At 44.4% G+C, this 15,230-nt stretch overlaps 1 protein-coding gene across 2 annotated transcripts in view; it reads left to right on the forward strand.

Annotated features, from left to right (window-relative positions):
* UBE4A (ubiquitination factor E4A) overlaps positions 1–10,958 on the forward strand; it is a 41,138-nt gene extending 30,180 nt beyond the window's left edge. For both annotated transcript variants that reach the window (XM_044281859.1, XM_044281858.1), the window contains exons 13-20: positions 745–932; positions 1,025–1,125; positions 1,223–1,336; positions 1,470–1,644; positions 2,293–2,473; positions 2,576–2,723; positions 5,581–5,738; positions 8,650–10,958. In XM_044281859.1, coding sequence (XP_044137794.1) covers positions 745–932; positions 1,025–1,125; positions 1,223–1,336; positions 1,470–1,644; positions 2,293–2,473; positions 2,576–2,723; positions 5,581–5,738; positions 8,650–8,788 — 1,204 coding nt within the window. In that variant the 3' untranslated portion in view covers positions 8,789–10,958. The remainder of the gene's footprint in view (positions 1–744; positions 933–1,024; positions 1,126–1,222; positions 1,337–1,469; positions 1,645–2,292; positions 2,474–2,575; positions 2,724–5,580; positions 5,739–8,649) is intronic.
* The last annotated feature ends 4,272 nt before the right edge of the window (positions 10,959–15,230 follow it).

Here is a 15,230-nt window from a genome sequence, read left to right on the forward strand (position 1 = left end):
AGGTCCGCCGGATCAAATGTATATCGGATATCCAAGCTTTTCACAATGCAGCCACACAATAAAATTCGGGGGTCGATACACCGAAGGACATCCAAACCGCTGTAATGAAAACTTGGCGCAAAATAGTTCCACGAGGATATATTATAAAAGCATATAACCAAATAGTGGTTCCTCGTGTAGCACCCCACACGAGGAACTACTATTTGGTTATATGCTTTTATAATTTACTTTCTTGTGAGTATATTAAAAAATCCTTGGGAAATATATCCTTGTGGAACTTCACTATTTTGCGCCAAATTTTTATTACAGCTGTTTGGATGTCCTTCGGAGCATGAACCCCTGAATTTTATTGTGTGGCTGCATTGTGAAAAGCTTGGATATCCGATATACCTTTTGACCCGGCGGACCTCTATGTACTGGGCAGCGTGACCACCATTACTTAATCACTTGAACTCTATGTGAACTTGACCCACGTCTCACGGTGGATCTGCAGCGCCGATAAGTACCCTACAACGTTTTGAGAGACTATTTCTGTTTTTTACTTAAATGATGTATCTGACATAATTGCTGCAAGACCGGCAGAGACCACCAGAGTGGTTGCGCTGGAGCAGCAGGGAATTTAACAGGTAGTTATCGATTTTTCTTTCTTTTTCTTGCATTTTCTCAAGTTTCATAAAATCACAGACAACCCCCTTAAATGACTAATTAAGGATTGCAGTATAAATTTAATGTCTTGCTCTTTAGGATGAAAAACCCTCACTTGCGTGCCAAGCTGGCAGAAGTCCTGGAGGCGGTCATGCCTCATTTGGAGCAAACTCAAAATCCCCTTATTTCCAGCGTCTACCACCGTCAGAGAATCTTCTGTTCTTTCCGACACGCACCACGTCTGGCAGAGGCTCTTATAAAGGTGTTTGTGGACATAGAGTTTACTGGTAGGTGGTTGAACAGTTCCGATCCATTTTAGTGAAGAGACATGCATGTCTAGATGCAACATCTCCTAATCTACAAAACCGTGTATCTTAAGGTGACCCACATCAGTTTGAGCAGAAATTCAACTATCGACGTCCTATGTATCCTATCTTGAGATACATGTGGGGGCAAGACACCTATCGAGAGGCCATAAAGGTTAGTGACGGTTTAGATTCTCGGTAGTGAGTTGTAAATCTGTATCCGTTCCCGTATGAAATGTCCTACATGAATCTTATTAATTTGTGCCCTACAGAAACTGGCAGATTACGCTGCTGAAAACCTTGAGGCTGTAAACCCACCTCTCTTCTTGCGCTTCCTAAATTTGTTGATGAATGACGCTGTATTTTTACTAGATGAGGCCATCCAGGTAAGAAACGAGCCTTGGTGTGCGGTACCAGCTCAGTGTTGTCTCCAAGGACTGCTTTGTCTGATCAGTCCTTGGAGACAACATATTTAAAGCCCCTGTCATTTTGCTGAATATTTCTTTCTCTGTTGTGCAGTACCTAAGCAAAATTAAAGTTCTGGAGATAGAGAGGGACCAGGGAGAGTGGGACGGGCTGAGCGCCGACAACCGACGGGAGAAGGAGTCCAATCTGCTCATGTTCGGCCAGTTAGCCCGATTTCACAATATTATGTCAAATGAGACAATTGGAACCTTGGCTTTCCTCACCTCAGGTAATGGTGCACCTGACCTTTCTTTCATGTCATTTATTTGCTTCTAATAGGAACCTGACACGCGACCTGTGTCATGGTAGAGTGTTTGTATGATCCTTAAGCAAAGGGGATTTTTCCTTTGTCTGTGATGGCCCCATTCTTAAAGGGGTTATCTGGGAATTACTATTGATGACCTGTCCTCTGGACAGGTCATCAACATTAGATCAGCGGAGGTCCAACACCCGAGACTCCCGTCAATCAACTGTTAGAAGAGGACATCGCTCCGTGAGTGCTGCGGCCTCCTAGGCCAGTGATGGCGAACTTTTTAGAGACCGAGTGCCCAAACTGCAACGCAAGACCCACTTATTTATCACAACGTTTCCACACGGCAATTTAACCTGAACACTACAGTCCAGTATAGTACATCTTCCATGTACCTTATCATTTAGCTATAATAACCTGCCTACATTCAGTGCGCTGCCTCTGGCACCCGTGCCATAGGTTCGCCACCACTGTCCTAGGCCATTCCATGTCATTCTTTGCAGTGGAAATCCACAGCCATTTCCATGGCAAAAACACATGTAAGATTTTGATGCGGTTTTTGCCATGGATTTGGCCTGAATGTTTTGAGATTTTACCTAGAATATATATATTTTATTCTCTTCTCAGACATTCGTTCGTTATTCATCCAATCATTTCTCTCAGAACGGATCATCTCAATGCTTAACTACTTCCTCCAGCATTTAGTGGGCCCTAAGATGGGAGCTTTGAAGGTCAAAGACTTCAGCGAATTTGACTTCAAGCCTCAGCAGCTCGTTTCCGATATCTGCACCATCTACCTGAACTTGGGGTAAATATGTCACAGCAGAACAGTTCAGGATTACTGCTATAGTGTTAGGGCGAGACCTCATACATCTACAGTCGTGTCAAATATGTATTCTCTCTGTTCCAGAGACGAAGAGAACTTCTGTGCCTTGGTGCCAAAGGACGGTCGCTCCTACTCGCCAATGCTTTTTGCTCAAACTGTGCGAGTGCTAAAGAAAATTAATAAGCCAGGAAATATGATTGTTGCATTCACAAACATGGCCGAAAAGATTAAGGTGAGATAAGCACTTAGATCCCTGGTTCCGGTGTCTGTATACTGAGACCAGCGCTATTTTACATCACAACTGATGCACCAGATGTACACGAGAGATCCCATAGAAAACTGTGGAATCAGTTCTGGCTCAGTTTCCCTCCGTCGTTTTCTGTACCAAACTAGAGGGAAACTGAGCTCAATCACCGCTTATATGTGAAGCATACCTAAGCTAAAAGTGCGTAATACTTCTTAAGTGCAGTACTGTTGGACTTGGACCAGAAATAGTTTGTCCTTAGAGGGATTATCCAACCCCTATAATGACTTCCCCAGTGCCCGGGCACCTCATATATAGGTTATACTTACCGCACTCCCCGGCAACCGGGTCGCTCCTGCTCCCCGTGCAGATCAAAACATACAGGGGGGGGGGGGGGACACAGCCAATAGCAGGCCATGATGAGGTCGAGCCTCCCTAGCATCACCCACGATGCTAGGGAGTCTCATCCCCGTCGCGACTTGCTATTGGCTGCCCCATCAAACCCCCCCGTATGTTTTGATCTGCGCTCCAGGGAGATGCAGCACCGGCCACGTGGGGATCAGAAGCAATGCGGAGGCCGGGGACGAGGTAAATCTAATCTATATGAGGTGCCGGGGCCTTGGGGGGGGGGTCATTATAGAGGTTGGATAACGCCTTTAACTGCTTTCTTTGGGAACAGAAATGTGGATGCTGCCAGGAACAGCAGCCACAGGGAACTTTGGTTTCCCTGTACCCGTTCTTCTCCTTTTTCCTCTACAGTTGCAAAACAGCCTGGAGACTATCTGCTTGACATTGCTTTTCACTGTACTGTAGATCGGCACCTCATTTTCCTTTTTTTATGGAGTTTTTGTTTTGGAGTTTTTAATTTTTTATTTATCCAGAAGTTGTTAGTGCAAATAACTGCCACATATTTTGGTGTCTTTTTGGTCATTATGATTTCCCACTAGAGTTTGTCTGTCTTAGGCTACTTTCACACTAGCGTTCGGGTTTCCGTTCGTGAGCTCCGTTTGAAGGAGCTCACGAGCGGACCCGAACGCAGCCGTCCAGCCCTGATGCAGTCTGAATGGAGGCGGATCCGCTCAGACTGCATCAGTCTGGTGGCGTTCAGCCTCCGCTCCGCTCGCCTCCGCACGGACAGGCGGACAGCTGAACGCTGCTTGCAGCGTTCGGGTGTCCGCCTGGCCGTTCGGAGGCGTGCGGATCCGTGCGGATCCGTCCAGACTTTCAATGTAAGTCAATGGGGACGGATCCGTTTGAAGATGCCACAATGTGGCTCAATCTTCAAGCGGATCCGTCCCCCATTGACTTTACATTGAAAGTCTGGACGGATCCGTCCCAGGCTATTTTCACACTTAGCTTTTTTTTGCTAAAATAATGCAGACGGATCCGTACTGAACGGAGCCTCCGTCTGCATTATTATGATCGGATCCGTTCAGAACGGATCCGATCGAACGCTAGCCGAACGCTAGTGTGAAAGTAGCCTTAGGCAGTGCTACATGGCGAGGATGTCACAATTGTTTTTGTCTGCATTCCTAGGCAAAATTTTATTGTGGTGATGTCACCAGTGTTTGTCTTCACTCCTAGGCTGTGTTCCATTGTGATGATGTCAGTCATGTTTGTCTTTATCGTTAGGCTGTGTTTAGTATTGTGATGTCACAATAGGGGCACTATGACTATGCCGCAATCGTGATTCTCTTTATTCCTCGGCTGTTATGCGTTATGATGCCACAATAGCGTTTGTTCACTATATCACACTAGTGCCTGTCTTTTTTTGGGCTGTGTTCCTTTATGATGTCACAAACGTTTTTCATTCATAGGCAGAATTTCATTGTGATGGTATCACTATAGTGTACGTCTTTATTCCGTTATGACAATGTCACTATGGTGTTTGTCTTTATTCCTAAACAGTTTTATTATGTTACTGCCGCAGTATGTTTGTCTTTGTCCCAGGCTGCCCTGGGGTTTGTCCTTACTCCTAGGCTTTGTTCTATTGTAATGGTATCACAGCAGGTTTGACGTTGTTCCTTGGCTGAGCTCGGTTGTGGTGATGTCTCAGTAGCTTTGTCGTTATTCCTCTGCTGTGTTTCATTGTGATGATGTCAGAGTTATCATTCTCTTTTATGATGATGCCACGTTTATTTTCAGTCGTTGCTTGATCCTGCAGGGTTGGCCCATCTCATACATTGGGGCCCTATCACTGGGATATGGCCCCAATGTCTGATAGGTGCAGGTCCCCCTCTGGGACCCGCACCTATCTCTAGAAAAGAGCATGCAAAGTGAAGGAGGATAGACTGGGCATGCGCGGACGCTCTCCATTTATTTCTACAGGAGTGCCAAAAATAGCAGAGCAGCTTGCTCAACTATTTTCCGAAGGCCCATAGAAATGAATAGGAAGCGCACTGCACAAACGTGGCCACTGCTCCTTTCACCAATATGGGGCTGACGGAAACAGCCGTGCCAGCACGCTGCCATTATCAGCACTCCCATAGAAATTAATGGAGCGCTACCGCACATGTGCATTTGTGTTTTTTTTTCTAGAGATGGGTGCCCACCTCTGGGACCTGCACCTATCAGACATTGGGGGCATATATATATGTAAGCAATATGCTCCCAATGTATGAGAAGGGCCAACCCCTTATATTTTTTTTTTTTTTTTTACCGTGCGTCCATAACTGTTACTCAATTTACCATAAGATTCTCATATTTCAAAGAATAAAGTTCTGAAGCAGAAATGTATTGTGTGTTTGGCCTCCTTTTACAGACTGAATTATCTCACAAATAATTTGTAAATCTTACAACGCATTGAACTTTGCCGAGATAACTGTAAATAATTTTCTGCATTCAGTCCTTAGCGGACCAGCAGCAACGAGAAGAAGAGACTTACGCCGATGCCCCTGATGAGTTTCTGGACCCTATAATGAGTACCGTCATGTCCGACCCTGTTATTCTACCCTCCTCTCGTGTCACTGTGGACAGGTCAACCATTGCTCGACATCTACTTAGGTAACTCTTGCAAACGTAGCAGACGATCATGTCTGGATACATGGTGGAAAATGTGTGAAACAGATATGTGGGGACGCATATAATTGCTCATTTAAATGAAAGCATCTATAGTATAGGTGGCCAAGGCTGGCAGTCAGAGGCCCCTTTTAACATACACTGTGGTCAGTGAGAAAACTTATTTTAGGCTACTTTCACGCTCGCGTTTGGTGCGTCGTGGATCTTCACAGACGGATCTGTTCAGATAATACAAACGTCTGCATCCGTTCAGAACGGATCCGTTTGTATTATCTTTAACATAACCAAGACGGATCCGTCTTGAACACCATTGAAAGTCAATAGAGGACGGATACGTTTTCTATTGTGCCAGATTGTCTCAGTTTCATCAGACTGACACCAAAACGCTGCAAACTGATGCATTCTGTTTGTATCCTTTTCCATTCAGAATGCATTAGAATGCAAACTGATCCGTTTTGGACCGCTTGTGAGAGCCCTGAACGGATCTCGCAAACGGAAACCAAAACGCCAGTGTCCTGTTGCCCTCCACTTCCTTGTGGGCTTTAAAAGAGATTTTTCACTGGGGGAGGGGGGGGGGGGCAGCCAATAGCAGGCCACGAGGTGGCGAGCCCCCTTAAGGCAGGTCACCGTCGCGGAGATGCAGCGGCGACACAAGTCCCGGGGAGCAGGTAAGTACCGTATAATCCATTGGATAACCCTTTTAAGCCTAGTATCTAGGCATAGGTTTGTTAAAATGGTTAAACACTTAGAGAATTCAGTACTACTGCTCTGTTATCTTCCCCAGGCTGCAGCAGTAACGTTCCATATACCGCTGCAGCCAATCACTGTCCTCTGGGAGATTTCTAGGCATGCTCTGTGACCTGTCAGGGAGGAGTAGGTAAGATGTGATATCACCTACTGTGAATGGTGGATCCTGTCTTATCTATACACATACAGACGTGGACAAAATTGTTGGTACCCTTTGGTCAATGAAAGAAAAAGTCACAATGGTCACAGAAATAACTTTAATCTGACAAAAGTAATAATAAATTAAAATTCTATAAATGTTAACCAATGAAAGTCAGACATTGTTTTTCAACCATGCTTCAACAGAATTATGTAAAAAAATAAACTCATGAAACAGGCATGGACAAAAATGATGGTACCCCTAACTTAATATTTTGTTGCGCAACCTTTTGAGGCAATCACTGCAATCAAACGCTTCCTGTAACTGTCAATGAGACATCTGCACCTCTCAGCAGGTATTTTGGCCCACTCCTCATGAGCAAACTGCTCCAGTTGTGTCCGGTTTGAAGGGTGCCTTTTCCAGACTGCATGTTTCAGCTCCTTCCAAAGATGCTCAATAGGATTGAGGTCAGGGCTCATAGAAGGCCACTTTAGAATATTCCAATTTTTTCCTCTTAGCCATTCTTGGGTGTTTTTAGCGGTGTGTTTTGGGTCATTGTCCTGTTGCAAGACCCATGACCTGCGACTGAGACCAAGCTTTCTGACACTGGCTAGTACATTTCTCTCTAGAATTCCTTGATAGTCTTGAGATTTCATTGTACCCTGCACAGATTCAAGACACCCTGTGCCAGACGCAGCAAAGCAGCCCCAGAACATAACAGAGCCTCCTCCATGTTTCACAGTAGGGACAGTGTTCTTTTCTTGATATGCTTCATTTTTTCGTCTGTGAACATACAGCTGATGTGCCTTGGCAAAAACTTCGATTTTTGTCTCATCTGTCCACAGGACATTCTCCCAGAAGCTTTGTGGCTTGTCAACATGTAGTTTGGCATATTCCAGTCTTGCTTTTTTATGATTCGTTTTCAACAATGGTGTCCTCCTTGGTCGTCTCCCATGTAGTCCACTTTGGCTCAAACAACGACGGATGGTGCGATCTGACACTGATGTTCCTTGAGCATGAAGTTCACCTTGAATCTCTTTAGAAGTCTTTCTAGGCTCTTTTGTTACCATTCGGATTATCCGTCTCTTAGATTTGTCATCAATTTTCCTCCTGCGGCCACGTCCAGGGAGGTTGGCTACAGTCCCATGGATCTTAAACTTATGAATAATATGTGCAACTGTACTCACAGGAACATCTAGTTGCTTGGAGATGGTCTTATAGCCTTTACCTTTAACATGCTTGTCTATAATTTTCTTTCTGATCTCTTGAGACAGCTCTTTCCTTTGCTTCCTCTGGTCCATGTCGAGTGTGGTACACACCATATCACCAAACAACACAGTGATTACCTGGAGCCATATATAGGCCCAATGGCTGATTACAAGGTTGTAGACACCTGTGATGCTAATTAGTGGACACACCTTGAATTAACATGTCCCTTTGGTCACATTATGTTCTGTGTTTTCTAGGGGTACCATCATTTTTGTCCATGCCTGTTTCATGAGTTTATTTTTTTACATAATTCTGTTGAAGCATGGTTGAAAAACAATGTCTGACTTTCATTGGTTAACATTTATAGAATTTTAATTTATTATTACTTTTGTCAGATTAAAGTTATTTCTGTGACCATTGTGACTTTTTCTTTCATTGACCAAAGGGTACCAACAATTTTGTCCACGTCTGTAGGTGATATAATTCCAGGCAGGATTAGAATGACAGATAAGCAGGTAACTGCAGTAAAGTGATCTGTACAGACAAAGAATTTGTGCCAATTATTAGTCATAATGGCCAGTGCAAAAACTGCAGGATCTTTAGCTTTAGTTTAAATATAAAAATTGACATGGAAAATTAAAAATAACATCATTAAAAATTATTAAAAAAACAAACAAAAAAAAAACATAAAGTAATTTAAATAGGTCATTTTCTGAAGACAATGTTCCCTTTATGCAAGATACATGTATGTAGATAGAATTTTTATCTTAATTTTTATCATTTTTAATTTTTTTTTTGCAGTGACCAAACCGACCCATTTAATCGCAGTCCTCTGACTATGGATCAAATTAAACCAAATCGTGAACTGAAGGAGAAGATCTTGACGTGGCTGTCTGAGCGGAAGCAGCAGAACGAAGACAACAGAAATAAAGCGTTATAGACTGACTTATAAACTAAAATGTGCGGTACCCATCGCTTTAATAGCAGAATAGTTCAGAACCTGCTCATGCGCTTCCCCTGCTGCGCAGCCGGATTATATGGGGAGAGAATTGGGGGCTGAGCTGAGAAGATTTGGAGGAAGCAGCTACAGGGGATAATGTGGCAGTTTCTCCCATGTAACATATATTTAACTACAAAGTGGTCTTGAGGAGTCACTTTGACTATTGCCTGCTCTTGTAATTTGGGAATGTTTGTAAGACTAGCACAGTAGATACATCCCCACCTTATACGACCCAGCACTTTCATTTACAGGCATATCCTCAACTATGTAATTTATGTAATTCTTGGAGATATTTTATTTTACACGTTTACAGCAGAGGTAGGCAAGCTTTTTTTTAAAAAAAAATTCTGTGTTGTCCAAACACAGATCTCTGCCTTTTCTTGCTGTGAAATGAAGTTCAACTATGGCGACTTCACGTGAATGGTTTGTAACCTATGCGGTAAGACTGAGCCTGTACATTGAGACACATTTATAGTCTACAAACACCTTCTGGGGCAATTTGTTTTTTGGCAGTTGCAATTTACCGAATAAAAATATATATTTTTTCTGTTGGTCTATATTACAAAATGTCAGCAATTTTTGTCATAAAGGGTTAAGCTTTAGCCTTGTGAGTATCTTAAAGGGGTTATCCAAGTTCTATAAGCCCCCCACATGCCCGGGTTCCTAACAAAGGTTGTACTTACCTCGCTCCCGGGCACCCGCGTCGCTTCTCATACCGGCACGGCCGCCGCTTCATCTGCCCGTAGCCCGGATTAAAACATTTGGGGGGGGTGATGGGGACGGGCCTCCCTAGCATTGCTGAACTTGAAAACACAAGCTCGCTCAACACTATCCCTGGGCAGCAGATCTCTGTTTAGAGAGCGCGATCTGCTGCCCAGAAACTATGATTGATGCCTGCACGAATGTCAGGATCACCCGATGAACGAGCATTCTGCTTTTTTATCGGGTGATCGGCAGCACATTTAGACTGGCAGATTGAGCAAATGAGCGTTCGCAGAAACTGTCGTTCCCGATAATCTGCCTGAAAATCGAGCAGTGAACATCCACCTTTACTTTCACTTTGTGCTGTCATCTGATAACCCTCTGAACTACTAACAGCTCATAAACACTTATTTGAGCCATATTCTTATCAGGAAGATAAGAATTAAGTGTTTATGAGCTCTCACAAAATCAGATAAAGGTCACATGAGCTGTCTGACGGGACGCAAACGGGGAGATTTATCATCTCCCTTACGCCAGAAAATTGGCTTTAAAAAGTTGCAAGCTGTATGATTTTAAAGGAAAAAAAGTGCAAGTGCCTCCTTTTTTCACCGCCTTTGCAACTTTTCCAAAAGGGGTGTGACCAGACTGGGGAAGGGTTGTGGCCAACAGCCGAGACTAATTTATCTTCATTTACACCAGTTTTTCTGGTCGTAGATTTCTGTTTAGACTCATTATAAATTAGGCGCATTCTCTGCCAGCGCGAGGGAGATCAAAACCAGCGGTCTTGATAAATCTCCCCCATAGAGCCTGATAAGAGAACCTCAACACTGTACAGAGAAAGGGGCTGACATTTTTTTTTATAAAGACCAATTGAAAAAATTTATTTTTAGCTCAAAATGACTATAATGCAATAATAAAAAATAAAAAAATGCCCTCAAAGGTGTAAGTAGCCTTTAAAGAGGTTGTCCCATTATAACAACTTATCCCCTGTGCATAGGACATAAGTATCTGATGGGTGGGGTGCGACCGCTGGGGCCCATGCTAATTGTTTGAACAGAGCAGCACACATACATGTTTGCTGCCTCTCCATTCGAGTCTGAGGGACTGGCAGAGATACTTGACTGTCTCTGGCAGTGCTATAGAGTTAAATGGAGCAGCAGCACACATGCATGTCCATAACTCCACTCAGACGGGGGAACACAGGCCCCGGTTCTTACTGGCGGAGGCTTCAGCGGCTGGTACCACTCCTGTGGAAAGGGGATAAGTTGTTGTAATGGGACAACCCCGTTAAGTATAATGATAGAGCAAAGAAACATAGGCAGGAAGACGAGTCGTCTCAATGTATACTTAGATATTAGGTAGAACCTGTAAATGTGCGATAACCCAGGTTAATAAAGTATAAAATCTGTGTCTTGTCTGGCATTTCATTCCTTTTAGTAGTTACAATATACATATAAGTCTATATAAGATGCAGAAAGGACCTTGCTGCTGGAAAGTCACCTGGATTCTAAAAAAAAAAATATATAATTTTTTTTCAATAGGAAGCTGTACTGCCTTTCACGTGGCTGCGATTTATCTTCTGCAACCGTTCCATGTACTTTATTTATGCGGTGTCCACACAGATGCCTCTGGATACTACAGTGGGTGTCCGTGTGTGGTTTAAAGGAGTTTTTCCAAGACTTTTATACTAATGACCTATCCTCTGGATAGTTCACCAGTATCTGATTAGTGGGGGTCTGACACCCAGGACCTCCGCTGATCACCTGTTTGAGAGGGCAACAGCGCTCGCAGCTTAGCCTAGGCCATGTGATGTCAAGTTCATTGGTCACATGACCTAGGAGCAGCTCAGACCCATGGAAGTGAATGAGGCTGAGCTGTGATACCATGCACAGCCGCTATACAATGTACGGTGCTATAGTTGGTGACCGGAGAGAATGCCATGGCACTAGTGCAAACAGCTGATCAGCGGGGTCCTGGGGGTAGGACACCCCACTGATAAGTATAAAAGTCTCTGAAAACCACATTTAACACCATTCAATGGGGCTGAACCGCGATCGGGTCTGCCACGTTCAAACTGAAAAACAACCACGGAATATGCAGCGGATTTCGCCAAAAGCTGCCTTGTGAACTAGCCCTGATGGTAACTTATTAATAGGTTTTACACATAGGGGAACTTTTTGTCTTTACACTGTTCTCACTGCTTTAAAAAAAGTGTATACTGCAAATCAGTCGGCACTGCAGGTGTAGCGTGGCGGTGCACGTGTCCTAGGGTTGGCATCCCACGGAAACAATTGCATTAAAGGACCGGCACTCACGGTTCATAGTCTTGCAAATATTCTTTTTATCGCCACATATCTATATCTGTGATGCGTTTCGGCACAAACTGTGCCTTTGTCAAACAGGAGAAAAGACACCATGCACACTGATTTTAAATAACCCCCCCTAACAATGAAGTGCTGACGTCATGTAGTCATGACAACCCAGATAAACAAAATAGAAAAAAAACGAAAACCGAAACATAATAGCATTAAGAAATCACTCCATTTCCAAAGTAGAGTTCTTCTTTTACAATATACATCAAATAGCTTTAGTTTTGTAATTGAAGATAATACTCAAGATGATAAAGGAACCTCAGAAATAAAGGCGCACTCTGTCTCCCATCAGCCGCAGACCTGCTGCTTAGCTTCGGGAGCGAGGATCTGTGTTTGGCCTCGTTCCCAGGGCTTTGCTAGCTGGGAGGCTCCCTGCTCCTAGGTCTGCCTTGAGCGCTGAGCTGATCACTCGGTGCTCAACTTGTCTGTCTGTCGGTCATGTGACGCTGGCCACGTCACATGACCCTCAGACCCCACTATAAATACAGGCAGCCTGCTGGCCACAGGTTGCCTGTTAATTCTAGGACTGCTGAATACTACCTGATCCTGTTCCCTGACGATCCTTTGCCTGCTCCTCCTGTACTGCGAATCTCTCCTGGTATTGTGACCCCGGCTTCCACCTGACTATTCTTTGCGGACTCCTGTTGTACTTTGTTTCTCTCTTGGTATTTGACCTCGGCTTTTCCTGACTATTCTCTGCTCATTCCTTAGTACAGCGTAGCTACCTAGGTATTGACCCAGTCCGTTCACGTTCTGTTATTTGTCTTGTCTGTCTTCCCAGCACGTATCCTAAGTTAGGGACTGCCGTCTAGTTGTCCCCTGTCATTAGGACTTGCGAGGCAAGTAGGCAGGGCCAGGGGTGAGGGTGGAGCGCAGTGGTCACTATCCTCCCCCCTGTGTGTAGTGTACGTGACCGTCACAAAAACATAAAAATTTAAATCAAATAAAAATATAAACATAGGCTTCGTTGTGTCCGAACAGACCTGTACTATTAAAATAGAAAATATTTTTCTTATACGGTCAATGACCTAATGGAAAAAAATATATAAAAATGGCCTGTTTCCCATTTTTGTGTAACTTCAACTCAAAAAAAAAAAAAGTCAAATACCGGTAAAAAGTGATCAAAAAGTTATACCCACTTCAAAATGGTATCAATAAAAACTACAGATCATTCCTCAAAAAAATTTGCCTTTACGCAGCTCCGTAGACAGTCGTAGTTGTAGACAACTATAAAAAAAAAGTTATGAGGCGCAAAAATGGGGGTGATAATTTTTTCCAAAGTTTTTATTTTTAAAAAGGGGTTGTCTGTTATTTTTATTGATGACCTATCCTTAGGATATTTCGTATGCTGCTGTTAACAATAAAGTAATCGTTAATTTCTAACAATAATTTGTTTTCCCTTAGTCCTAACAGCAGCACAGATGGGGTTAACTGCCCCCCGTGGACTGGTAGGACCGGCGGAATTTTTAATGAGCCCAAAGACTTAAACCAATAAAAGAACTCCAGCTCCCTTAAAGGGAGGGGTTCATCCCCCAGCCCACCGTGTATGTCACAAGAAAAAAAGTACTTTAGGGCAGGAAATTTGTGTGCTGCTGTTAGGACTAAGGGAAAACAAATTATCGTTAGAAATTAACGATTCCCTTACGTCCTACCAGCAGCACAGATGGGGAGATAGCAAGAAGAATCCCCTAGGGAGGGTCCTCATGCTCGGCAGAAGTAAGGACTGTCTGCCCAAAGGCCGAGAACTCAGATATCCTAGCATCGATCCTATAATGGGAGCTGAAGGTAGACTCCGAGCTCCAGGAAGCTGCCTTGCAGATCAACTCTAGGGGGAGAAGATTTCTTTCCGCCACAGAGGTAGCTACGGCCCTTGTAGAATGGGCCCTCACAAACTCCGGAGGATCTAAGGCTTGGGAAATGAAGGCTTCCCTAATGGCTTCCTTAACCCAGCGACTAATGGTCGTCTTAGACGCTTTACGGCCTTTTGACTTACCGGCAAACAGGATAAAGAGATTTTCATCCATCCTGAACTCTTTGGATCTATCCACATAAATCTGAAGGCATCTAGCTATGTCCAGTGGATGTCGGACTGGAGCATCCGGGGAGGAGGCAGAGAGTAATACAGGAAGAGAGACTACCTGATTAATATTTTGAAAGGTAGAAACCTTAGGTCTAAAGTAAGGTAGACATTTCAAAAGGACCCTATCTTGTAAAAACATGGTATAAGGGTATAACGCGGAGAAAGCTTGAAGCTCCGAAACTCTTTTGGCCGAAGTTATGGCCAGAAGAAAAACCATCTTAAGTGTTAAGAGTTTAAAACTTGCCTCCTCCAAGGGTTCAAAGGGGGGAGATGCTAGCCCCCTAAGAACAACTGACAAATCCCATTGAGGAACGGGTCTCAGTATTGTAGGCTTCAATCTTTCCGCTCCTTTAAGGAAGCGCTTGATGAGCGGGTCCCTGAGAATATGGTCTGTTAAGACAGGCCGAGATGGCAAACACTTGGACCTTCAGGGTAGAAGAGGAGAGACCTCTGTCTATCCCCATCCTGAAGGAACTGTAGGATCGCTGCGAGGGGCGGATCTGCAAACGCCACCTGATTGGAGCTACACCAAGAGGTGAAGATCCTCATAATCCGGGAGTAGGCCTTTCTGGTAGACTCTGCTCTGGAATGCGATAATGTTCTCAGGACCGACTCAGAGAGCCCTTCTACTCTGGGAAGGGACTGGTCAACCTCCAGGCTGTCAGGTTGAATCTGTGCAGATCTGGGCAGAGATGAGTGTCCCACGACACCAGGGTCTGCTCCGGGGGGAGTCTCCAATATTGTCCCCGACTCATCTGAATGAGCTGGGTAAACCAGGATCTCCTGGGCCAAAACGGTATGATGGCTATTACCGAGGCCTGATCCTGACGGATTTTCATCAATACCCTCGGGATCATGGAAAAGGGAGGGAAGATGTACGCCAGCCTGAACCTCCATGGTATTGTCAGAGCATCTATCGCCAGGGGGTTGTCCTCCCTGTAAAGGGAACAGAACCTCTGTACCTTGGCGTTGAACTTGGTTGCCATGAGATCCACCTCTGGCATCCCCCACCTGAGGACTAATTGTTTGAAGATCTCCGGATGTAATGACCATTCCATGGTCGGTAGGCCGCGACTTAGGCGGTCCGCGATGACATTGAGGGAGCCTCTGATGTGAGTGGCGGATAGATGGGATAGGTTCAGCTCTGCCCACCGAAGAATTACCCCAATCTCTAAAAGAAGGGGTACGGATCTTGTGCCTCCCTGCTTGTTTATATAAAGCACGGCAG

The sequence above is a fragment of the Bufo gargarizans genome, chromosome 2 (genome assembly GCF_014858855.1).
Source record: "Bufo gargarizans isolate SCDJY-AF-19 chromosome 2, ASM1485885v1, whole genome shotgun sequence".
NCBI classification, from domain to species: domain Eukaryota; kingdom Metazoa; phylum Chordata; class Amphibia; order Anura; family Bufonidae; genus Bufo; species Bufo gargarizans.